This window comes from Vanessa cardui, chromosome 3 (genome assembly GCF_905220365.1).
Source record: "Vanessa cardui chromosome 3, ilVanCard2.1, whole genome shotgun sequence".
NCBI lineage: Eukaryota > Metazoa > Arthropoda > Insecta > Lepidoptera > Nymphalidae > Vanessa > Vanessa cardui.
The window spans coordinates 9,772,828-9,799,081 of record NC_061125.1 but is presented as its reverse complement, the minus strand read 5'-3'; the positions used below and the strand labels follow the sequence as shown (position 1 = coordinate 9,799,081).

General features: G+C 31.9%; 1 protein-coding gene across 1 annotated transcript; it reads left to right on the top strand.

Annotated features, from left to right (window-relative positions):
* Nucleotides 1-120: 120 nt before the first annotated feature.
* Nucleotides 121-19,552, top strand: LOC124543422 (exostosin-2). The gene is made up of 8 exons (XM_047121648.1): nt 121-840; nt 1,895-2,657; nt 4,757-4,940; nt 9,911-10,070; nt 12,692-12,812; nt 13,260-13,418; nt 15,728-15,981; nt 16,094-19,552. The coding sequence occupies exons 1-7, from the start codon at nt 305-307 to the stop codon at nt 15,944-15,946; spliced, it is 2,142 nt and encodes a 713-aa protein (XP_046977604.1). The 5' UTR covers nt 121-304; the 3' UTR covers nt 15,947-15,981; nt 16,094-19,552.
* The last annotated feature ends 6,702 nt before the right edge of the window (nt 19,553-26,254 follow it).

Sequence of the window (26,254 nt, the reverse complement as noted above, 5' to 3'; positions counted from 1 at the left end):
GATATATCTTTTAAAAAATTGAATTAGTGATATGTGTTATATTTAACTACAATAATTTTGTTATTAATTAGAGTACTGTTATCTGTGCATATATTGCCCGTCAACATTACATTAGTCAAATTTGTCAGACGACCGTCACCCACAGCGACAGTCGACACTCGACAGTTCTCAAATTTATTGTGAAGCTTCAGCTTTGTATAGTGTTTTACAAATTTATGAAGTTTTGAATGAGAAATAATCGAAGTACCTAATAATGGGTGCCATATCTAAATTAAGAATGCTAATTTAATCGTCGAAATCACAAATGGCTGCGGAGACTTTTCTAAAAACGAGCAAGTATTCGAAGTATACATCGTATAGGAACATTCTGTATCATAGGTTCTTCGTCGGCCTGCTATTGTTTATTGTAGTATCTCTAGTGTTGATCGTTGTGTGTAATATATTCACGGGAAGTACGCCTCGAGGTGATTTCCACGAAACCATAAATTTGGATGCATCAAGTTTACCAGTTCGGACGCTTATAAGTGAATCTCGGACGTCGTCTCCGCGCGTTACAAACTGCACTTATTGGAGTTGTTTTAATGTATATAAATGTGGGAGAGGAGGTCACGATAAGATAACGATATACATCTATCCGCTTAAGGATTACAGGACGGACGATGAAAAAGCAATATCAAAGTTTTCTAGAGAGTTTTACGAGATTTTAAATACAATTAAAAATAGTAAATATTATACGCCTAATCCAGATGATGCCTGTTTATTAGTGCCTAGTATTGATACATTAAATCAAAATAGTTTTTCCAGCAAACATGTCTCACAAGCTTTACAGTCACTTGAACAGTAAGTTTAAAGTTTTATTTAAATTATGTACATATATACTAATATGATAAAGGCAAGTTATTCCATGATTGGATTTTTGTTGTTCATAATGGCTTGTATTAAAATAAGTCTAAGCAATTGATAATTTTGTTAAGTACAACACTGGACATATAGTTTTTATTTAATTAAATTAATTTTATGGTTATTTTATTGCTTCATACATTTAGCAAAGTGGGCGGCATATATAGTTTTGCATATAAATTATAGAATGTTTTAAAAATGTGGTATGATATGAAGCAATATACACATAGAAAAAAAAATTTGGTTTGACTATTATGTTACAGTAAAACAATAAATATGCAAATATAATTAAAATAAAGATGATTTTACACCTGGACAGACCTGCTGGTGAAGCAAGCAGTCATCAGTAGATTAAAGTGCGATCTATGTCCAAATAAAGTTGTTCTCTTTATTCCCTCAACCTCATAATACGTGGGAATCAAAACTCGGTTTCAACAGTTTTACATGTTTTTCAAATCTTTAAAATTGTATGCAGCTGCTGACACAATCTTGAATCAAAATCCCAATCAGAGATTTGAACCCATGACCGTGGTTTTGATCCTTTACTAGCTAACTGCTGTACCAATAAGGCAAATAACTATATAAATAATAATAAATCAAACTTAGTCACGTAATCAATTTTAAATTATCATGTTATTAGCTTTAATTTATTGTTGTTGATGTGAAGGACCAATAATAATATTGAATTTATTTATAATATTAATTATTATTGTATTTAAACAATGGAATTAAAACTGTAGAAAAACATTTTATCTGAAGTTGAAACATAATAAATTATTTTGCAATATTGTTAACTTCTTTGATCAAACAATACACTATTAATTATACTATTGTTTCACATTTTAAATATACATATTCCCTATATTCTGTTCAAATTTTAATCTAAATTAGGTATATTTTATAATATTCGAAGGAATCTTAAGTTTTAAGATTTTCAATCTGTGCTTTTAAATATTTAATCAATTTATATGTTCTTAAAAAGTTTATTTTTCAGCTGGAATAATGGTGAAAATCATCTCATATTTAACATGGTGGCCGGTGTTGCACCAAACTACAACACGGTTATCGACCTCAACACTAGTAAAGCGATTATAGCAGGAGCTGGGTTTGATACATGGACTTTTAGATACGGTTTTGACATATCATTGCCGCTGTACAGTCCTACAGCACAAAAAATTAACAACTCACAACCGAAACAGAAGAATTACATGATTATATCAACGCAACTCAACATACCGGAAGATTATCTAGCAGAGTTACAAAGTGTAGCATCATCTTCAAATGACTTATTATTACTCGATAGATGTAAGACAGCATCTGGTAAAACAGATTATATGAAACGTTGTGAATATACAACGGGGAAAGTGTTTGATTACCCAGATATTTTGAAAGAGGGTATGTTTTGCCTGGTAGTGCGTAGCGCTAGATTGGCTCAACCGGTCCTGATGGATATCATCGCATCTCAGTGTATCCCAATTATAATTGCTGATACGATAGTGATGCCATTTAATTCTCACGTAGATTGGAATAAAATTGCATTATTTGTGCCCGAAGAGAATATAAAGAATATGTTGAAAATTGTACATTCAGTCAGTAAGGAGAGGCGCGGGGAATTATATTGGCAGTTGAGATGGGTGTATGACAGATACTTCTCTAGCATAGAACGAATAACATCGACAATGCTAGAAATTATGAATGAGAAAGTATTTCCATTAGCAGCTAGAATGTATGAAGACTGGAACATGCCGGAGCATTTGGTATGCAATTATCACTTTTATAATTAATTAAATTTCGCATTATTTAAATTAAAATATTTTCGTATACGCTCGTTCGGATTATGTGGGTGATAGGTTTCCGTGTAATAATTATTACGTATTTTGTAATAATTTTGTACTGTCTCAAATTTTTGATCATTGATATTCACATTGAGTAAAAAACGTTCGATTTAGAATGATTAAATTATAGGAAGTTAAAATTCAAATGTCAGTGGAGGATTGACCAAATGCTGAATTGAAATTATTCAGTAATACCTTCACTCCTTAATGTACGTAATAAAATACATTTTGTTCTGTTCATAAATACATTTAAAAATATAGATAATAATTGCATTTTATGTAATCGGGAACAACATTTTTACCATGCCAAGAAAATAATAACAAATGTTACTTCTTATATAATGTGGTGGGTAAAGATTTTTACAATACAAAATTAGGAAAAAATGCAGATGAGACATTTCTTGACGTCATTGAGAACTGCAGAAATACAAGTTGTGAAAAGTGACAAACGATGAGCAATTGCGAAATTATGAGAGTTTTTGTGTTTGACTTTGGAACCCTAAAAATGAAACGAATTTTTTGTTCATTAAATTTTATTTCAATTATAGAGTACGGCACTCTAAAAGTTTCTTGACGAAGTCTGCTGAATAATGAAAAAAATTAAAAATCCCAAACACGCTAAACATTTTCGTGCACCATTTCTATAGAAACTTACAAAACTTAACTTGAGTTTAAAACAGACAATTCTAAATTAAAACGCTTAAGGTATATATTTAAACGCTGTCAAGATTGTTATTATTTTGTATTACTTATTATTATCTCTTTATATCGTAGTTTAGTCTCTTGTTAGGAAAATGCAAAACGGCCGCAAATCCAACAATAAAAGGCCAGAATCTCGGACTTATAAGATAAGCCCCTTATGGAGGGAAAGCACTGTACTTAGATAAATGTGTCAGTGTTGTCGCGTTCGTAAAACTAAAAATAACAACTCGACGAGGACTCGAGCCTTTACGCTTATGTAAGGAGAAACATTAAAAATTTATCGCGTGCACTGCTGTCAAGGAAAACATCGTTATTCGTGCATGTGTAGGGAGAAATTATGTGACACATATCGCACCCGATCATTTGAAGTTGAATATGCTTTAATTAAAACTCATGGCTCGAGAAGCACTGCGAAATTGGATTTATCGCCAACTTGCTATATTGTTAGGAATTCTTAATTGAACAATTTTTTTTTTTTTCAAACTTTTCTTGTTAGAGTTTCAACAATGGCTCTCGGAAATGCCCATGTTTTCTATTCTTCTATCGAGTGAAAAACTTTATAGAGCACTAGAAATATAGCAAACATAATAGATGACCTCGGATCCAATCCATTACTCTCGGCGAATTTGTACTGTGATTCCATTCTTTCCTCATCACGGCAATATTTAAAAAAAATATTTTCGCTCTATAATTGAAATAGTATAAATGCCAACATCTTCACTTATTTAAAATGTTTGTTTAGTAAAATTTCGGTTTATAATGTATTTTAAATGTTTCATTTAAACTGAGATACAAAGTATACCATTACTATCTATTGGAGTCATCGGAATATAGTAAACTGACGCGATATCGAGCTTGAATTGAGGAACGCAATCTTGCAAAAACGAGACCAATAACACGTTGATTAATTTCTCATTATCATAATAAATCCAACAAATTAATGTATTTCTAAAAACAATGATAACGGTTAAAATTAGATTTGTGCAAAACATAAATATCATCTATGCTAAAACGATATTATATTAAAATAATTGTATGGAATATTCGTTTTAATTATTATAATGTTATTACAGCTGTTATAGAACTATACGAGACAAATAAACAAATGCCTAAATATATTGTAATAAGTATGTAAATTATTCATTAAAATGGTTTGGAGGTTATTACGTATAAGTTTTTTTAATGTTATTAATAGTTGGGTTATTAAGAATTTATAAACATATATGTTAACGATTTATTTACGTTAGTGAATTAGTAATAGTGCGGCTATGAGGTCTTTGCCAGGATATAGAATTAAATTACTATTTTTTTTTAAATAGTACGGTCCAGTCAACCCTCTGTTCCTGCCGGTGACCGCACCCAAGTCCCCTGGCTTCACTGCTGTTATATTAACGTATGACCGAGTGGACAGCCTGTTCACGCTCGTCAGGAAACTCGTCAGGACGCCGAGCCTCGCAAAGATACTCGTTGTGTGGAATAATCAGAAGAAACAACCACCCCCATGTGAGTTGTGACATTTTTTTAGTATCAGTAAGAAAATTTATGTTCATTAAGATATAATTGCATAATTCTTAAGACTGTTAAGACGTTATAGAGCTGAAATGGAAAGTAAATAGAATATGCCAATTTCAATCTAAGGTGGCCGGTTCACATTCGGGCAGACACCTCTAAGTTAACATGTGTTCATGACTCATCTCAGGGGTGATTAAACCTGTGTTCAAAGATATATTGTACTGTGCTATATGTTATTATTAAATAATCTCCTGCATTTGTTTTTAAGAGTTGTTTCTTCTTTTATATTGCTATCTCTTTCTATCACTGGCATTTATATAAGTATTGGTTGTACCTTGAATTAGTAATTCGCATCAAAAGTTCGAGGTTGTTCTTGCAATTTTATTGACTCCCTCACACTTAGGTACCATTGAACAGAAGTCGGCAAAACATTGTTGCTTAGCGATGGGTCTATTGAGTGGGTGGTATCTATACAACTGTTCTTGTACAGGCCGTTACCACTCTTGTGGTCGGAACAGCACAGCTCAATTATTTTCAGATTACTATTGAGTCGATTTCATGCAAGAATCTTTTTAAACTATATATCGTCTCTTGTTAATATAAATAATATTTAATAGGGTACAAAATGTTTCGTGGAATTACGTTGTGTTTTTTTGACCAAATATATTGTATCCCCAGATTAGAATTTGTTTAGGGAGTCAAGCTAAACCCTTAAGTAAAAAAAATTAAGCACATCCTACTACTATTATAAAGGCAAAAGTTTGTATGTATGGATCTATGGATGTTTGTTACTCTTTCACGTAAAAACTACTGAATGGATTTGAATGAAACTTTACCACAATATAGCTTATACATCAGAATAACACATAGGCTACAATTTTTGAGGTTTCTAATGTAAGGTCGTAAAAAAACACATTTTTTGCGCTTACATTGCAAACGCTGACTGAATCCTACAAGGTAGATCAAAACAATGTACTACAGTATTGTACAACTTAAAAAGGTCTACAAAAAAGTCCGTGTTGGTATATGTTTATCTCTTAGGAATAACCCACAATAACCATTTTTTATCCTTTACTTTGTACGAGAAATAATGACTTATTTACGAAGCGATTTTTAGCGATTACTAGACTAGACGGGACGAACCTGAAGTCCACGCGAACGAAGTCGCGGGCAAAAGCTAGTTCATATTAATTGACCCTTGTTCGGTTTTGTATCCGCAATTTGAAATACACCTTAGTTACTGGGTTATTGTTGCTTTAAAATGATTAATGATGTGATCAAATAATAACTAAACAAACCTAACTAAAATTCAGCTGGTAACAAAAGTTGTAGGTACATAAAATTTATTTCGACTGAGATCCGATTAAACTGTCGTTAATCCCATCTTTTCCATTTGAACAATATAATCCAATATTTATCCATCATAGTTTAAAGTAAACTAATTATTCAAAAATTTAATTTATCGTTAGAAGATATTTATGCTCGGCAATCGTTCTGCGAACTGGATAAACAAATGACGATCGCCTTTGACATATTTATCGTGAAGGAATAATCACAGTGAAAATGGATTCGAAAGTAGATTTAATTATGAAGACAGACATAACAGCGTTACTTTTTTATGAACAATTAAATATGCCTCTGATTAAGCGTCTTATTTACTGACAAATGTAACACGATTTTGATATTGATATCATCTCGTTCGTAAAACTGGTTGGGTACTATTAATTTGGGGGCAAATAAACGAATTAATCGTATCCCACTAGGTTTAAACGAAGCATAAACAAGCAATAATATAAAGGGTTACTTAACTTCTCCTCATAATAGTTTTAAATTTCAATCAATTAAGGAAAATAAACAATTGAAGGCTATTTAAAGAAAAGAGGATAATATTCCCATTTATGACAAAATCGGTAATACATAATTAAGCCTGTCTATACGAGCGCATAACGCCAAGATTCAAGATACTTACGTAACGATTGATCAGGCCTTAAGTGTGCCAAAAGAACGTTCATTCAGCACTATAATTATGAGTTTTAAAGAGAAAATTGGAAATCGTTCGCCTTTATTATTCTGATTTTATTGAATTTGTTATCTTATTAATAGTCGCGTGTCTCGTTAGCACGGCGTATGACTCGTGTAATGTGACTTACATATATTTTACGCGCTATTAAGACTGTCTTCGTTCTCTTGAATAGAGGTTATGGACATAGTAGTGGCCCTCTGCTTTCCCTTTCGTTTTAGGGTAAAATTAACCTATGTCCGTTCTTGGAGTTCAAGTTTTCTTTAGATTTCATCAAATTTGAGCAGAGATGGCCCAGTGGTTAGAACGCGTGCATCTTAACCGATGATTGTGGGTTCAAACCCAGGCAAGCACTGCTGATTCATGTGCTTAATTTGTCTTTATAATTCATCTCGTGCTCAGCGGTGAAGGAAAACATCGTGAGGAAACCTGCATGTGACAAATTTCATAGAAATTCTGCCACATGTGTATTCCACCAACCCGCATTGGAACAGCGTGGTGGAATATGTTCCAAACCTTCTCCTTTAAGGGAGAGGAGGCTTTTAGCCCAGCAGTGGGAATTTACAGGCTGTTGTTGTTGTTGTTGTTGTTGTCATCAAATTTCGGTTCAGCGAAAAGTGTCGTGAAATATCGACACACAGACAGACAGAGTTACTCTCACATTTAAAATATAAGTATAGAAGAAGATTTTTGTCCGTTCTTTCGTCTCGTATATCATATTCTGAAAAGTGGAAATAACAAAAATATCCTAGATATTCAAGTCCCATACGTTACTATAATATATTTCACTATACATTTGTATATTGACCAAATGTTTATCTAATCCAATTAACCAGCTCGGTGACAACCCTTCTCATAAAGATGAGATGAAACTTTTTAGAGCAATGGGAAATTTACACGTTATCTTTTAGTTTAACAGTATTTTCCGTGTTATCATTAGGATAATGCCTGTTTTAAACAGTTCGTGTACTGAAATTTAATAGCAAACAAAAATAATCATTTAATTGTTACAAAGGCGGTTCTTGACCTGTGTCTATATTAACGTGACCATTAATCATACAACCAAGCCTTGTTACGATTTCATTATACGTATAGAGAAAATGTATTTATTGTTTACGATATACAGAAAAATCATGGTCGAAGTTACAAGTTCAAATATATAATTTTGATTCCATTTTTGAAATTAATTAATAACATTGTTCTCGTAACATCTTTGTTAAGATTCAGTATTTAAACGTTTTGTAAAAACAGAAATGTATTAATAATTCGTCACGTCAATAATCTATTTTTTTTATGATATAAGTTGGCGGACGAGTATATGGGCCACCTGATGGTAAGTGGTCACCATCACCCATAGACAATGACGCAGTAAGAAATATTAACTATTCCTTGCATCGTCAATATGCCACCAGTCTTGGGAACTAAGATGTTATGTCCTTTGTGGCTGTAGTTACAATGGCTCACTCAGCCTTCAAACCGGAACACAACAATACTGAGTACTGTTATTTGGCGGTAGAATAATTGATGTGTGGGCGGTATCTACCCAGACGGGCTTGCACAAAGACCTACCACCAAGTAGAGAAGTTAAGGTATCAATGCTCCCTTAAGTCTTCCTCTCGTTGAATGCCTTGGATGGCTTTTCCCATCACGCTCCATCAAATCTTCTAAGTTGGTCAGATACAAGTGGCAACGGAAATAGATGAAGATTTGGTCTGAGATGATCGCAAAAATGGAGTTAATAGTCTAGATACTGACTTAGCACGAGAAAGATTAACTCAAGTAAAGCACATGAACATTCAGCAGTGCTCGCCTGAGTTCCAATCAACCATTTTTGGTTAACGATCACGTGTTATTTGGTTGAAACCATGTTGTCCCTTGACCTTTATTAACAACTTGTTGTTTTGATTTTATTTCATTGTAAACAGGCACATTACAGGTACATTTGATTTTTTTAATAGGCTCTACTAGGCCAGTATCTTTTTTCCGCTCTGTAATATAAAATAAAATCCTTTCGTAATAGTAATAATTTAGTAATTTGCAATTACACATCTACGGTTGGAATTCTTCAAAATACGACCTAAACCGATCTTCTACGTGCAGCTATCGTCCCATAATCACTGGGACAATATTCTGCCTACGCTATTAATGTATAAGAATTATATTTTTATTCTAAAATATTATTTATGCTTAGGCATGTATGGGCCAACTGATGGTAGGTTGTGTTCACGGCCTATAAACATAAGCGCTGTAAAACCATTTTACAATTCCTATTGCTCGGTAGAGTAATACTCATATCTGATATTCACATATACAAGCCGGTTTCATGTTTTACAAATATTTGCATTGTTTACATTTAAATGTACCTAAATAAACGCTCTTGTTTCGGTCTTTGCGCGCGAGAATAGTATTATAAACCGATCAAAATAGAGATTGCTGAAAATTTGCGATATCGATGCATATTGAAATAACTATTACGTGAGTAATCTCTACATATCAAGATGGTTAAAATATCATCATAATTCATCTCGTTAGGAAACCTTACACGCGTACACGAGGCTGGGCGTTTCGTACTATTTATAAATATGACAATGTACGTACATAAACCTAAATGTACTTACTACGTTTTGATAACAGATCGAAATGTTAAATAACAGACGAGAGATGGAAAAACAGATTTAATGAGCAAACGCAATTAATCCGTTCAATATTATACATGCAACTTCTGTTAATGTTCATTGTACTGAGAGTGAAATTATACGTCGACGAGAAAAAATCAACTCTATACCTCGCTAATAAGATTGATTTTTCATTGTATTGCAATTACACGTTAACATTAATACGTTTAAATTCGTTTTTTAAAACGCAACTAATGAATTCCACTCCTGTTCTGTTTTTTAATTGTTTTTTTTTTTTTTTTTTAAATATTTCGCTTTCATTTCAGCATCTGAGTGGCCAGTAGTAAATAAGCCGTTGAAAGTGATACAGACCAAAGAGAATAAGTTGTCGAATAGATTTTTTCCATACGACGAGATTGAAACGGAATGTCAACTTACGATTGATGATGACATCGTTATGTTGACGCCTGATGAGCTGGAATTTGGGTGAGTTTCTATATTGATTCAATTAATATGTCTTATTATAGGAAATGATAGCTATAGTGATTTTGTCTTTATTTTTCGACATGATTTCATATGTCTTACCCGAAGAACGCGAATTCAAATTAATAGAACATCGCAGGAAAATAAGTTTGCAAAATTGTTTTGATTTTGCTTATATTCTAAGGAAAAGATGAGAGTGCCACAAAAATAGCGGCTAACAATTGTCATTAAACGAAACACTAGTGAAGTAGTACTTACTCGGTTGGCAAGTATGAAGCGTAACTGTCACACAAAAACAATAAAGGCACACACCTAGATGTATAAATAATCTAATAAGTTAAGAATTTGAGAGGGGTTAATAAGGGGGAATAGAAATAATGAAATTAATTGTGGTTGAATAAGCTCCTTACTTTTAAAAAGGGGGAAATCTTCGCTCCGGTGCAAGATATGATAGACATTATATTTACAGCTGTAATATTGTTATAAAAATATATTTACAAAATATGTATGTGGTCATAGTATAAGATATGTATCCATCTTTAGTTTTTATAAAATCATCATCTGGCTTGTCATGCTGTTTTCAGTTCAGACAGATTATATTTTTTGTACCTGTTGTCCACTATTGTATTCCTTTTCGGTATAATTTTTAATCTATTTTCAATTCTTCACCTAATTCGCGTATCCGCCATTACTGCATCAATTCCGTGAATAATTTTTCGAGTATGAAACTGGATAAGATTCATGAGTTATAATTGAAATTATTCAAATGCCGCGATAACAGACAAAATTAAATAGAAAAGGATAACCTTAGATTATCATCATTCTCCTGCCCTTATCCCAATTTTACTTGGATGTCTTCTTCCATACTTCTCTGTCGGACGTCATCTCACAAGTAACATTCTTTCTAACCATATAGTCTTTCACACAATCCATCTATCGTTTCCTTGGTCGTCCTCTCCCTATATATCCATTCATATCCATGTTCATGATCTAAATATATAACCATTGATATATTTTTAATTGTATTTTAGTTTATGTCAGTGACAATTATTGGAACAGAAAAACACACCAATAAATCAATAAGATTCATTCATTTAATTCTGTCTAGTCATGAAATAATAATATTCCAAAATATGAAGGCTTAAGAAGACGTAACTATATTTATAAAGACTAAATAAATAATAGGAGATTAAACGAAATTTATTGAATAAAAAGAGCCATCGTTTAAAACTACGAGCGCCAGTCACGATATCGCTCCAGCGTCGCTTGGCTGTCACTTTTAGTTCTGACATAATGAGATTATAAATACGTCAAAATTAATTCGAACCTTATCTCTAAAGGCTTACGATTGAAATTTCTGTAACATTTCTATATAGTATCTATCGTGCTTGTTGTACCTTTGGCGCCTATTTTCTTGATTGACATTACTAAATACTAAGGTAACTGAAAATATATCTCTATATAAAAGTTTTGATAATAATTTAAAAAGAAATGACGACAAACGGTTTGAACTGAATGTAGTAAAAAATATTAAGCAAGTTCAGTTTACTTGGTGGTACGGTTTTGTGCAAGCTCGCCTGGGTAGGTAGTACCAATACATAAGATATTCTACCTCCAAAAGAACATTGTTGTTTTCCGGTTTGAAGGATGAGCCAGTGTAACTACAGGCACGAGATATAACATCTTAGTTACCAAGGTTGGTGGCATATTGGTGATGTAAGAAATAGTTAATATGTCTTACAGCGATATTATCTAAGATCGGTGATAACCACTATCCATCAAGTGGCCCAATTACTTTAATCTATATAAAAAAAATAGTAAATTAAATTAATTGCTTGAGTGATTTATATTTATCGTTTGATTTCAAATTCTACTAATTTATCTGAAAGCGCTTCTGCAATTAATTCGGCTTGAAACATACTTCACTTCATATGTCATTACGGATTTGTAAAATGACAGTTCAAATGGGCGTGTCGATAACGATTTATGTTCAATAATACTGTTATTGTTCAGACGCTGATTGCAAAGCCTGTATCAATAGCAGAGAGAAAAGTTAAATACAATTGACATTCATTTGACGTAATTGGTCGAGATCTTAAATTGTCTATGGAATTCGTTATGGTTATATGAAAAAAATGGCCGTTATGATTAATTAAAATTGTTATTGGATGTGGAAAAGTATTATTATTAGTATTAACATTTACTGTATTGTATTAACATATTATTAGTAGTATTAACTAACCGTTCAGATGGTATCTAATAAAATATTGTATTTGATGGTGATAAAGTTTGCCGGGTATTTTTAAGTATTGGCTATTAGTTACAATTTGGTACTCCTAATTCCTACTCAATTCAAATTTGTCTGCTTAATGAGTTCTGATATTTTTGGCAATAATCTTAATTCAGTTTTACTTTTTTTGTATATAGAATATTATTTTGCGAAGAATACGAATCTAGAAGAGTAAGTTTACGAGTTCGATCTATTCGCTTTAATGGATGGTGTACTTATTCAAAATAACTGTATAACTTACGTAATTTTAAGTGACAATATGAATTCAATTTGGTTGTAGGGTAGTGGAATACAACTTATTATTTGTCTTCAATAGATTCATTTGTAATTATAGGTTTGATGTTTGGCGGGAGTTCCCCGACAGAATAGTGGGTTTCCCGTCACGTCTACACGTGTGGGACAACGTCACTAGCTCCTGGAGGTACCATAGTGAATGGACAAATCAGATATCAATGGTAAGTCTGTGAATAGTGTTGCCATATATAAAAAAGGTCTACATGAAAAGTGATGCATATAATTATTGTGATAACCTATCAATTATTATAAATTGAATTCATTCATTTTGTGTCTATAATATAACTCGACAAAGCATACTTTGACGACCTCCGTGGTCGAGTGATGTGTACACCGGTTTTCATGGGTACGCCACTCTGAGGTCCCGGGTTCGATACCCGGCCGAGTCGATGTAGATTACCATTAGTTTTCTATGTTGTGTTGGTCTGGGTGTTTGTGGTACCGTCGTTACTTCTGATTTCCATAACGCAAGTGCTCCAGCCACTTACATTGGGATCAGAGTAATGTATGTGATGTTGTCTCATATTTATTTACATATTTATACTTGTTTTTAGCTAAAACCCTTCGCCAAGCTGCTATATACATTAGTTGTTAATTTCGTATTCCAGGTGCTAACCGGCGCCGCCTTCCATCATAAGATCTGGTCCTGGTATTACACGTACAAGATGCCAGCCGAGATCCGCTCCTGGGTCGACGACAACTTCAACTGCGAGGACATCGCCATGAACTTTCTAGTCGCTAACGTGACTAGGAAACCTCCGATAAAGGTAAATATGTCATACTAGGTTATTCTTCCGGCTTTGCCTATTGATTTATTAAAAAAAATAACATCCTCTAGGCCACCATTTTCTTAAAATTCAACTTGTTAGATTGTTCGGTCGCTGCGTAACAAATTTAAGCTTTGAAGTTTATAATATTAGGGTTATTTTTAAATACGGAAATAACTGTCATTGCGTTCTCGTTCAAAATAAGACCATAACCGATCTTCTACGTGCTGCTAAGTGCTATCGTCCCATTAACACCGGGAAAAAATGACTTACGCACAAAGGATTTGTTTGTTTGTATTAACTGTACGCTAGTAATGTATAAAATATTGTCTGTTTTTTTTTATTTTAAATTGGTCCTTGTTCCAATAGGTCGCTTATATTGTAATATTCCTTATGCATTATGAAATCATAGGAATAAAATAGTCAAATAAACTGGTACAAACATTTGCAAAACTATTTAAAAAAGCGATAAATAGTATACATATGACTTTTCAAAGTCGAGATTGTCAATTCTTAAATGAAATCATTCGATAAAGACAACGCTTTAAATTGACGTCGCTCCTGTTTAAGTAATTACTTGATTAGCCTAAAAGCCCAGGAGAGCAATAAATTTACAGCGCACGTACGTTGCTAAGAACTAAAAGCCACAGCTAATTTTAACTTATAAGATTATATACTACATTACGTTATAACATGCGCTTAACTTCTGTACTTACTAATAAAACAGAGGATTTGTTTGTTTGTATTAATTGAACTTTTTTAATTAGTTTAACACCTAGACAACTATTTTACCCAAGATAATACATAGATTAATTAATTTCAGCTTGAAATAATTACGGTATTTGTGATAGGTGTTCTTAGAAGAAGCACTTTTTGTCATAAATGGAATTCCACGCGAGCAAAACCTCGGGTAATACCAGTTAAATATACTTCAAAAGAATATATGTAGCAAGCTACTTAAGATAGGCAGGAATGTTATTCGAACTAATTAAATGCAAGAATTCTGAAATAATTCGTATAAAAAATATAAGCTAGATTTTTTTTGCCGACCGTGTAATGAATTATACCGTTTTAGAATCTTGATCAATTGCGTAGTTTTTAAAACTTACCATGCGAGCGTTTTTAAAGTATTAGTAGCAATCTTAGTTTCAAGAAAAATCCTTTTCGCTTCTATTTGAAACCTATAGTGTTTACTTCGATTATTTTATTATTGGTCACCAACACTACCCATAAATATTGGAACTCCAAAAATATTAAACATTTCATATGTAGCTTATGTGTATTGACTGAAACTCCATATTTAGTTAAGGGCTATCACAAAGTAAACTAAATATAAGGTACTTTTTGGTTCCAATTATTTTTTAAGAGCCATGTTTCATTGTTTTAAAATAGATGCAAATTTTTATGTAATTCAAATAGACCTGCCAGGTTTAAGGAAAATATAATAGTATAATATATTTAAAGGTTTACAAGATATGTTTTCAAGTAATTAATAGATCTAGAAAGTTTTAATTCTGATGGAATGAAATGCGGAAATACTCGTTATCGACATTTCGTGTCAACGGTTCTAGTAAAACTGAGGGATTAATTATTAATGAATTCACATGAAGTGAATTATGTAAACAAGTCTGTTGCACCGTCTTGTTGTCACCAATTATTGCCTTTATTTGAGGTCGTTGTGTCTTTGTAAGCATTGGAATATAATTTTGACAGACTTACAGCCTGCCTGACGACGACAAATTTGGGATTTTTTATGGTTCGTTTTAAGTCACTAAAAATTGTATATTTGTCAAATTTTTATCGTAATTTTGGAAACGCTTAACTCTTTGTCACATTTAGACACTCGTTAAGATGGGAAACCCCATGCCTTCAGTTATTGATTTTAAGTAGATACTATTCTGCACAATAAAAAAATGGGTAGGTCCCCATAAGTAGATCAGAAATATTCTAAGCTCCCCTCCTCTAGTTAATTCCTAGGCCAAAGTAGCATTTATATTAAATCACGTAAAGAGTACAAATGTTTTGCTCTTTGATAATAACTAAAAAAATCCCAAATTATTAATGATAAATGAATTTAAATACCCAATTTGCAGTTGAGTACATTAAGTGACAGACTTAATGTACTCAGTTGCAAATTTGCAAGCTGTAAAAAGTATCAGTTGTTATTGAAGAAATATTTTAATGAACATTATCTTTCAAATATTAAAACACTCCCAAAAAAATCACTACCGTAAACTATTTTATTCGATATAAAATATTAAAACAGAAAGCTTAAGAGTATAAACATGTAACCAATTGTCCGTTTCCAGGTGACGCCGAGGAAGAAGTTCAAGTGTCCGGAGTGCACGAACACCGAGATGCTGTCGGCGGACGCGCGCCACATGTCGCAGCGCTCGGCCTGCGTCGACCGCTTCAGCCGCGTGTACGGACACATGGCGCTCCAGGCCGTGGAGTTCCGCGCCGACCCGCTGCAGTACCGCGAGGCCGCCGTAGTGCCGCACGCCTACCCCGACATCGGCGCGCTGTGAGGTCAGTGACACGGTGCCTCGGTGACACGATTTAAATTTCGAACCTTAGAATTCTGCGCGGGAAACAACCACAACCCGAGACTGTTTCAAACGTTCCGCACGCCTACCCCGACATCGGTGCGCTGTGAGGTCGGTGACACGATTTAAATTTCGAACTTTAGAATTCTGCGCAGGACACAACCATAATCCGATACTGTTTCAAACGTGCCGCGCGCCTACCCCGACATCGGCGCTGTGAGCTCAGTGACACGGTGCCTCGGTGACACTTTTTAAATTTGGAACCATAGAATTCGGCGCGGGACACAACCACAACCCGAGACTGTTTCAAACGTGCCGCACGCCTACCCCGACATCGGTGCGCTCTGAGGTCAGTGACACGGTGCCTCGGTGACACTTTTTAAATTTGGAACCTTAGAATTCTACGCGGACTGCTTGACAGCCCGAGACTGTTTCAAATTTGGAATTGCGCTCGGATTCTGCTTCGAGTTTGTTATCTGTAATAATGCGCCCATGTGTGTGCCGTGGGCATTACATTCGAACAGTCTGTGTAATGGAGGGAATTTTGTTATATTAAGTCGAGTCCTGAGTGGATTTTTAGACGGCTTCTAGTGAAGGGCTAAAGCTTCGGGCTCTCTTTCATATGATATTTTGGATTATTAAGACACGTGTGTTGTCTTTTTGTTTTTAATATTTAATTTTAATGATAAATTTGTTCATCGGACAATAGTTTAAATATTTCATTGAAATGAACAAAAACACTACTCAAGCGGCATTAACATTAATATTAAGAATGGTCAGTTTTATACATTCATGAACTTTGAAATAAGATTGAAAATTAATTCAACAGCATTTACGACTTGAAACAATATTTTTGAATAACAATTCTTTTCTTTACACAAACTACCTTCGATAAACATAAAAATAAGTATATTTTTTCGAAAAGAGAGCCCTGTGTGGTAGGTTTTTGAGGATCGGACAATAAATTTTCATAAAAAAATAATTGAAGGCTGTAAGAAAAGTAAAAACGGGAATCGTCCCCCCAGTACCAGGGTATGTAGATTTAACTGCCAATTAGGATTATTTTCCTCGAAAATATTTATTTCCAATGCTATTCGAGTGTACGAGAGTATCAATATTGCTATCTCTGTAATTTTTAATCTGTGCCATGTCGACGTCATTTTATGAACAAACTTTACTTAACGGCAGCTTCACCTGTTTAAATTGAGGTTGTTTTAAGAAATGAAAAGTATTTTTTTTTACATAATATAATTTTATCAACATTTGCGTTGTGATGTTATCATAATACTAACGTTACAATTTTATAGAGATTTTTTATAAAAAAAAATGTCATATGAGACGTATGTATATGTCTATTTGAAAATAAAAAAATAAGTCTTTTATACACAGTAAAGTCATTAAATACTAATTATATAATTATGTTAATACAACAGTCATAATCATTTTTATAATTTTTAACTGACATCTTTTCATATACTTTAATAGCTAATGAAGATCATAATATTATGTTCTTATTTCAAACTGACTCACGTTTAAATATTTTTAAATAACGAACACCGAATGCCATTCTTTCGACCAGCTACAATATACAAAGATAATTTATAAAAACAAATTTAAATGTCCTCAATTAAAATCAAACCTTTTTTGTCTGCTTTGACAATGCACTGCCATTCGTTTACCTATTTCTCCGAGCCTATATTTAATTGAGATTATTAATTAATAAGCTTATTAAATATGTTATTAATCATTTCAGATCTCTAAATATGGTTTAACTTCTTTAATAATTTTACTCTAACTATGAATCTATTGAGAATCATTAGTGAAGTTAGGAGTGTATGAAAAAATGTATTGTTTTTCTTTATAATATTTTAGCTGGTCGCTCGCACAGATTCAACCTTGTAACTTGCCATTCCTTTCGAAGTATTCAAATGATTTGTTAATTTTAAGATAGTAAAAATAAATCACTTTAATTATATTATAATTATATAGACAATTGTGTACTTGTTAAAAGATGTATTTACAACGCATTTCATTCACAAAACAATGCCCCCAGTTTAAACATCATACATAGAAATAAAGATTTCTATACATTTTTGTCAATTTTGATGTCAAAAAACTCTAAAGATAATGATTGCAACAAAAACAAACTTCTCTGTTTGTCCCTTTTTAAAACTGAATGTTAAAAGGAGATAGTAATGTTTTTCATGCTGTCAAAGTAATATAGTTTGGAAATAATGTGCAAAATTATTTGTAAATGCATCTTTTAATAATGTCTATTTTGTACTGTGTTAAGTACGACTTCAAAAGTAAACCGATTTATAGTACGATTCGACTAACGCCTGTTATATCATTTTAATAACTCAAAGAAAGAAACACTGTAAGTCGAAATTGTATAATTTATGTCATATATAAGTTTTTATGAAGCAAATATTAAGAAGAAATTATTGGTTATCTCATTTTGTATTGTGAAAGAGGTTATATGTGAATTTGATCTATTCTCTCTTACAGACATACGCATAATATAATACGACAGAAAGAGAGGAGCATTATATTAGCTTAAATTTCTACGAACAATTTTATCCCATTATTTTTAAAAATCTATATCAACTAAGTAATTCACAATCGAACGTGATGAAACAGGCGTTTATTATTGTCCCTAGGTGATAGAAATGATATTCTAAAAATATTAGTATCAATTTAGTTGTATAGATAAAAAAAATCTTAGTCCATTTCGACATATCGGTGCTTGTGTGAAGGATTATTCCTAATTATAATATATATGTAGATATATGTATTTGTAAAGCACGGTATATGTAGTGAGAATATAGATGAATAGTGCATAATGTTTGCGATGAATATTTTTTGTACGCAAGTCCTTGTGGCTGAATGTAACCGTTTGTTTAAGCCACCATTTTGTAAAAAAAAAAAAATAATAGATCACGTTATTGTATTACGAGGGTAAATTTACTCTTATCATATAATTTTAATACAATCTATGGTTCTTATATATTTTATTGTTACACATTTTATGTATATCTATATTTTTTTTTTATTGTAACAAATGTTTTTATTTTTTAATATGGTAACATTGAGTACATTCGTGGTAGTCTTAAATGAATTTTATAAAGAATTGTTTAAAGCATAATCTTTAAAAGTTTAAGAGATTGTTTGAATTAAAAAACGTAAACAGACTTCAAATAAATATTACATAAAAAGGCGCGTTTTTGCGAAAACTATGTATTAATCTAGATCACTTGTAAGTTTGCTTAAAAGGTACATTTTTACATGCAACTTCGTCTGGGTAAATGCATAATAGTGCGTAATATCTTAGATTTTATGGCTGACATTGGTGGCCTCAGGGAACCATGTCATGATTTTTATGTCTTTTCATATCAGTTTATACGAGTATTGATATCAAGCCAATTTTTTATTATAAAAAAAGTAAGTTTGAAGATGCTTCCAGCAAAGATCTGTTAGCAAAGCGATATATCGTTGTGAATCTACGATATATCGCAATCCAAATTGACGATTCAACGACAATTTGACGACCTCCGTGATCGAGTGGTGTGTACCGTGTGCCGGGTTCGATTTCCGGCCGAGTCAATGTAGATTATCATTGGTTTTCTATGTTGTCTTGGGTCTGGGTGTTTGTGGTACCGTCGTACATCAGATTTTCCATAAGACAATTGCTTTAGCTACTTACATTGGGATCAGAATAATGTATGTGATGTTGTCTCATATATGTATTTATAAATTTTAGAGTTCAGAACATCGACTATATCATATGTAAAATATTATTTTGAGTCTGTTTACGTACTTTAAAACAAAACGATATAATGTACTATGTCCATAGATATCTTCCACAGACGAAGATATATTTTATCATAGCCAAAGAACTTGTCGACTAGTCTCGAAGATTTATTTATAATTAACGCATTTAATTCGATTTAATTATGTCTCTTTTTCGAATCGTAGGAGTTACCAGTTATATCAAAACGACAGACTGAGTATTTTCATTTTAATATAGAATAATATTAGATTTGTATGTACAGTAGATAGTAGGATATAGTTATAATGTTCACTTTAAACGAATTTGTGGTTTATAATCGTCTGATATTTAAATTGTTTTCGAAATTTAAAATTCATAAAACTTTTTTGAATTTGGAATATTCAGAAATTTATTCATAATGCCAATTGGTCAATGTTAAGACAGCTCAAAACATCATAGAATAAATATAATTTTCATTTCAGGTTTTCGTATTTAATCAAACGATACTTTATTTTTAAAGATATGATTAAAAATAAGTTAAATATAAAGCATAAACATTTGTAATTAGTAAATATTGTCAAAACGATTATCTTTTAAAAATAAAAATAATAGTTCTTTTTTAAAAATCGAATGATAAAATTATTAAATTATGAAGACTAAATATCATTCGATTATAAATCGCCAATATCCGATCAATTTTATGCATCACAATATACATAAATCGATTTTACATTTTATTAAGCACAATCGTTAAAAAATGATTTTATTCATATTTTCTTACACATATAATTATTTACAACATGTATCGTTTATAGATAGGAATTTATTTTATTAATCAAACATAATTAGTTTTATTTTGACACAAATGAAACAGAGCTTGGGAAGTTTTGCTAAAGAAATTGATTTTGAATGTAAAATGCAATCGGCCTAAATTATATAAGCAATTATAAAATATACTATGTAAATTTGTAGTAGGAGCTTGCAGGTGAAATAGTATTTTGAAAAACTTTTTATAGTTGTAATGCTATTTGTAACTTTCTACCACGATTTTGCCAGTTTATTCGTAAGACAATAACAATTAAACGCAGACAAGTACACACAGTGTTCTTAGTCAAAGACGGTTTCTTTTTAATCTGTCTTCTCCATAAGTCTAATACATCACGAAATAAAAAATATTAAATTAAAATTAAATAAGCTGTAATGATTTGTGAAATTTTTCGGAACTTTATTAAAGCATGACAACATTTTTTTAAATGTTATTGTTTTAAGTAAAAATCCTACCGTCAAATGGATGAATTATTTTGATTAAATATTTTATTTTTTTATATAGAATCCATTTTAAAAATGCACAATATTTGACTACGAACACTCACTATATTTTGTCGAAAAGTAAAAATGGTCTAACGTTGAATTAACAATATATATACATAGTTTCAAATATTCAGCTTAAGATTAACTTAAATAAATAATACGGTGTAATATTGCGAACAATGTCAATTCATATATAAGTGACGTCACTGCAATGTGACAGATCAGTTAGACCATTTGGACGTTATACCACAAGACACAATAAAGTTGTAGTTTTATTCGGTTGTGCAACTTATAGACATCTATTTTGTGTATTCATTTTCATATTTGTTAAAACATATATATTATTTAATTGTTTTACGTAAATTTATTTTATAAATGACAGAGAATTGAATACATTTTGTAAATATAGTAGAGCCTAGTTCGTGTTAAACATGAATGTACAGAAATAGTTTGAGAAAACGAAGGTATCTGATTGGTTTGGTTAAGTTTATGAAAAAAGCTAAATTATAAAATTTTATAACACGGTGCATTCCTATTTCTGTACATAAGTGTAAATTAATTAGATAAATAAATATTATAAGTACATTATGTTTGTTAATGTATAATTTTCTATATTTATGTATGTAGATAAATGTTTTATATCTGTAAGTACTTAATAGATAATATAATTTGTTGCGTTGTACATCGTGTAAATAGTACATTATATATTGTGAATAAAACGAGACATATCAATTTGTAAGGTTTGTTTTATTTGAATTCCACTCTAAAGAGGTTATAAAAAAGTAAAAATCAAAATCAAAATAAACTTTATTCAAGTAGGCTTTTACAAGCAATTTTGAATCGTCATTTTACGATTAAATGAAGCTACCATCGGATCGGAAGGTAGATTCTACCGAGAAGAACCCGCAAGAAACTCAGTAATTACTCTTTTTAAAAAATACAAAGTCATGTTAGTTATATACAATTATTTTAATTAATATATCCTGCTTGAAAGTCAACAAGTATTAACTCCACGCTTTTTTGTCATCTATAAAATCTTGTATCGAATAATATGCTTTTTCTAGCAATGTATTTTTTACAAACGATTTGAATTTACGAAAAGGTAAAGTTAAAAATGTAGATAATGTGAACACCGATATAACGATAGTCTGTATTTCAAAGACGAAGGACAATTAGCCTTATAATATAGGCGCTAAAAATGGTTGGAGTTCGTCGGGAAAATGGAGATGTTCGAGCGTCTGCTAGACTTGTTTCATCCTTAGTATTTTGCATTTAGATAACTAATTTAATCACCTTCGTAAAAAGTCTATACTCTACTTTGTGTATATTCTTTGTTTTATTAAAAATACGTTCAGGTAAGTTTATATTTAAGATAAAATTCACTTCAGTTTTACTGACTTACAAAGTAAAAAACACTATTTGCAACAACTTGACATTGTCTAATCTTAAATTCATGGCCGAATTAATTATGAGAAACAAGCCATCAGAATTAAAATATCACGTTAATTATATTCGGAAATCATTAATTTTCCCTTCACGTGGACCCAGAGCGAGGAGTAGAGGTTACGATAATAGCCAAAGCTGGTTAAAGTTGCGACTTGTACAGTCAGAGTAAGAAAAACTTCGTCAGTTTTCAAATTAATTCCTTTATCTATTCTTAAACTCTTAGTAGCTTTTGAATCTAATACATTACTATGTACCTTAATTTACGCTGATAAATGATTATATAGTTCTAAGTTATATTAATGATCAAATGATTGTCCTTGGGGTTTTTATTAAAAATGTAAGTATAAAGAATTGCACAATTTTCGTACTTATAAAGTAACAAACCGTTAATGCACCACTCCTGGACAAATTCCACTGTTAATCGTGAAGCTTACTCAGCCGCGTTTCTCCATTGTGAGTTATATTTCGTTACACAGTGCGAAATAACAAATCCGGCTCCTTTTTTCTAGCTCAAATAGCTCAAGCTTGACATAATGAATATGACAAATGATTAGTTTTTGCCAAAGATCGGAACTACAGTCTTAAAAAAATTTGTCAAAACGATATATCAGAAGATATACTTATTATGGAATCAAAGTCGATATCTGAAAACGATGAGCTTTTTAATTGTAAATATAATTAATTATTAGAAATCTTGGATTATCTGGATGGATGGACTGGTACGGTTAGCCGTCAAAATATCACAAACAACTATTATAACACTGAAACAATGTGGTACATTTGGATGATACTAATTTTGTTTTTTTTTTACCTACATATTTGTCACGTGATAACAAATTACATCAGTACACAAAAAAATTCATCACCCTTGGAATAACCCATTCGTAATATTGTCAATGACCTATTATGGAATTAAAAAGGACTTTAAAACATTACGTCTCCCATGCCTGTAACAACTTAGGCGGGATGTTTATCTGTCCAAATATGAATTCAACATCAAATAATTTTGCCATAAAATAACTAGTAGGATGTCGTCTAGCATCAATAACGTAACGTATCAAGTTTCGTTTTATTCATATTTCTATATATTTTATTAATATAATATATACAAGAAAAACAAATATCTCATTAAGTTACCATGACACTGAGAACGAAAATCGAGTAAGTATTACTTAAACAAAAGTCAGATTTACAATCGCAAATCTAAACACACGACATTATTATTGTTTTGATCGGGCACAGTTCATTGTACAATATCAAAGTAACAATATGGCGGTGTAACACAAAGGTACCAGTTTGTCCCCATTTGCTCGAGTTTGATATCGCGTGGGCGGTCGCTACTGCCAAATGCATTGTCCCTTAAATAGTATTATACTAACTCATAAATTAAACTAAGTTACGGCTGCTGCTGGACGGACAGTGAGCGGAAGGAATTAAACGAGGCATGTTATGTTGCACGGGGATCTTGGAAATTAGCACTTCGTTTTGCTCTCGTATCTACAGGTTACTTTATGATACTGTAAATAGCAATTATAATCCTCATATAAGACAAAGTAGGATGTTATTATCCTTTTTTTAAACGCATTGTAGGACAAAGTTAGCATCAAAGCTTTTCATTTCGTCTGGAGTCACTGTATTACTCTTGTCGAATCAAGCAGATCAGTCGACAGACTGGATAAACTTTCTAAAGCAACACGATGCAGTTAAAAAATTTCTTAGAATGTATTTCAAAGAAGGATTATTAAATGTATATTAGAACTCGTGTTTCCCTAAATTATTTTAAATAAATATAAATATGTTTACTTGATTACACATTCTCTGATTGGTTAACAACATTCTATGATTGCTACTTCTAGCAGACCTGTAAACTAACGATATTTGGAATGTACCTACCTACTCTATATATGTGCCCCACACATTCACAGGCTGACACACAATATTATGGTCTTTAGCTCTTTTTTCTCCTAAAGATAATGTCTCCTCTCCCTCGAATGAGGTTGAATCATCGGTTAACATGTATACGTGTTAATTACTTAGCCATCCTGGGTCTTATGACCATACAATAAAATGCTATTTTATTTTAACCTCGTAGCCCAAAAATTGACATAATAAGTAAAAATAATAAAGAAACTCATATTAAATACTAGTTTTGGAAAGAAAGTTGGGAAATATATGAAAGTAATTAATATGGAGTAGGTAATTTAAGATTTTTTAATCACTTTTTTGGAAAAAAGTATCTTGGTGGTAGGGCTTTGTTCTTGATGGTAGGGCTTTGTGCAAGCCCGTCTGGGTAGGTACCACCCACTCATCAGTTATTCTGTCGCCAAACAACAGTCCTCAGTATTGTTGTGTTCCGGTTTGAAGGGTGAGTGAGCCAGTATAACTACAGGCCCAAGGGACATAACATCTTAGTTCCCAAGGTTGGTGGCGCATTGACGATGTAAGGAATAGTTAGTATTTCTTACAGCCTCATTGTCTATGGGTGATGGCGACCTCTTACCATCAGGTGGCCCATATGCTCGTCCGCCATCCTATTCTATAAAAAAAAAAATTCTATACCGTATTACGTAATGACGATTGCTTGGACATATAGGTACAAAACAACGTTGATTTAAAGCGTTCTCATTTAAATTCGATTCGAAACAATTAGTAAAGCACATGTACATTGTGAACAATACCCAATATGTATATAATATGCCTTATACATAAAACTCAAGGCTCTGAACAGGATTCTTATTGGTTATCGGTAAGCTGTTTGGTAAGCGATATCAAAAGTTATTACTTTTAACGGAATATATCTACGTAATGTGGACAACGGGCGTATTATAGTTTAGAAATTTGCTTTAGTTGCTTACTTCTTAGTACTCAAAGATAAGTTGTTAATTAACTAAAGTTAAGGAGGATTTGCGTGTATAATTCATCTCGTGCTCGGCGGTGAAGGAAAACATCGTGAGGAAACCTGCATGTGTTTAATTTCATCGAAATTCTGCCACATGTGCATTCCACCAAACCGCATTATAACAGCGTCGTGGAATATGTTCCAAAACCTTTCCTTAATGGAAGAGGAGGCCTTATCCCAGCAGTGGGAAATTTATAGGCTGTTAATTTACTTTTATAACGAGGATGGTATATCGAAAGGGTTACTATAAGAAAATTTAAAAGATAATACGAAATTTATATGAGTACCATTGGTTAAAACAAATAATGTAAAAGTTTATGCTAAGTGTCGTAGCATTTCTCAGTATAAAGTTTTGAGACAACGAGACGAGACAAGTCCGCTACTTAATTGTATTATTATTATACCTTCGTCTACAAAGTTAACAAATCAGTATATCAAAAATAATAATCAGCTGAAATGCTGTTTATACTTTGTAATAATAATAGGTGACTTTTGTATTAAATACTTTTTGAAATAAATTTGTAACCTATACATAGATATAAGGGTAAGTATAAAAAGTATAAATATTTATATAACCTTTACACTAAATTCTTTATCTGTAATTCTTATAGTTTCGCTATATTTCAGTTCAGTTTTATTTCTAAAGTCTTTTAACAATAAAACGTAATTTAACAATTTGTGTATTATTTTATAAATATTTTTTTCAAGACGCTATTAGCGAAGCAAAGGTCATAACGTGGAATATATTGGAAGTATGTTGATCAAAGTTGTCATGCTGTTTAATATGATTCCTTATATAATAATCTTCAGTAGGAAAAAACCCATTTCACTATTGAAGAACATCATATAGTAAAATCAGCAGTAT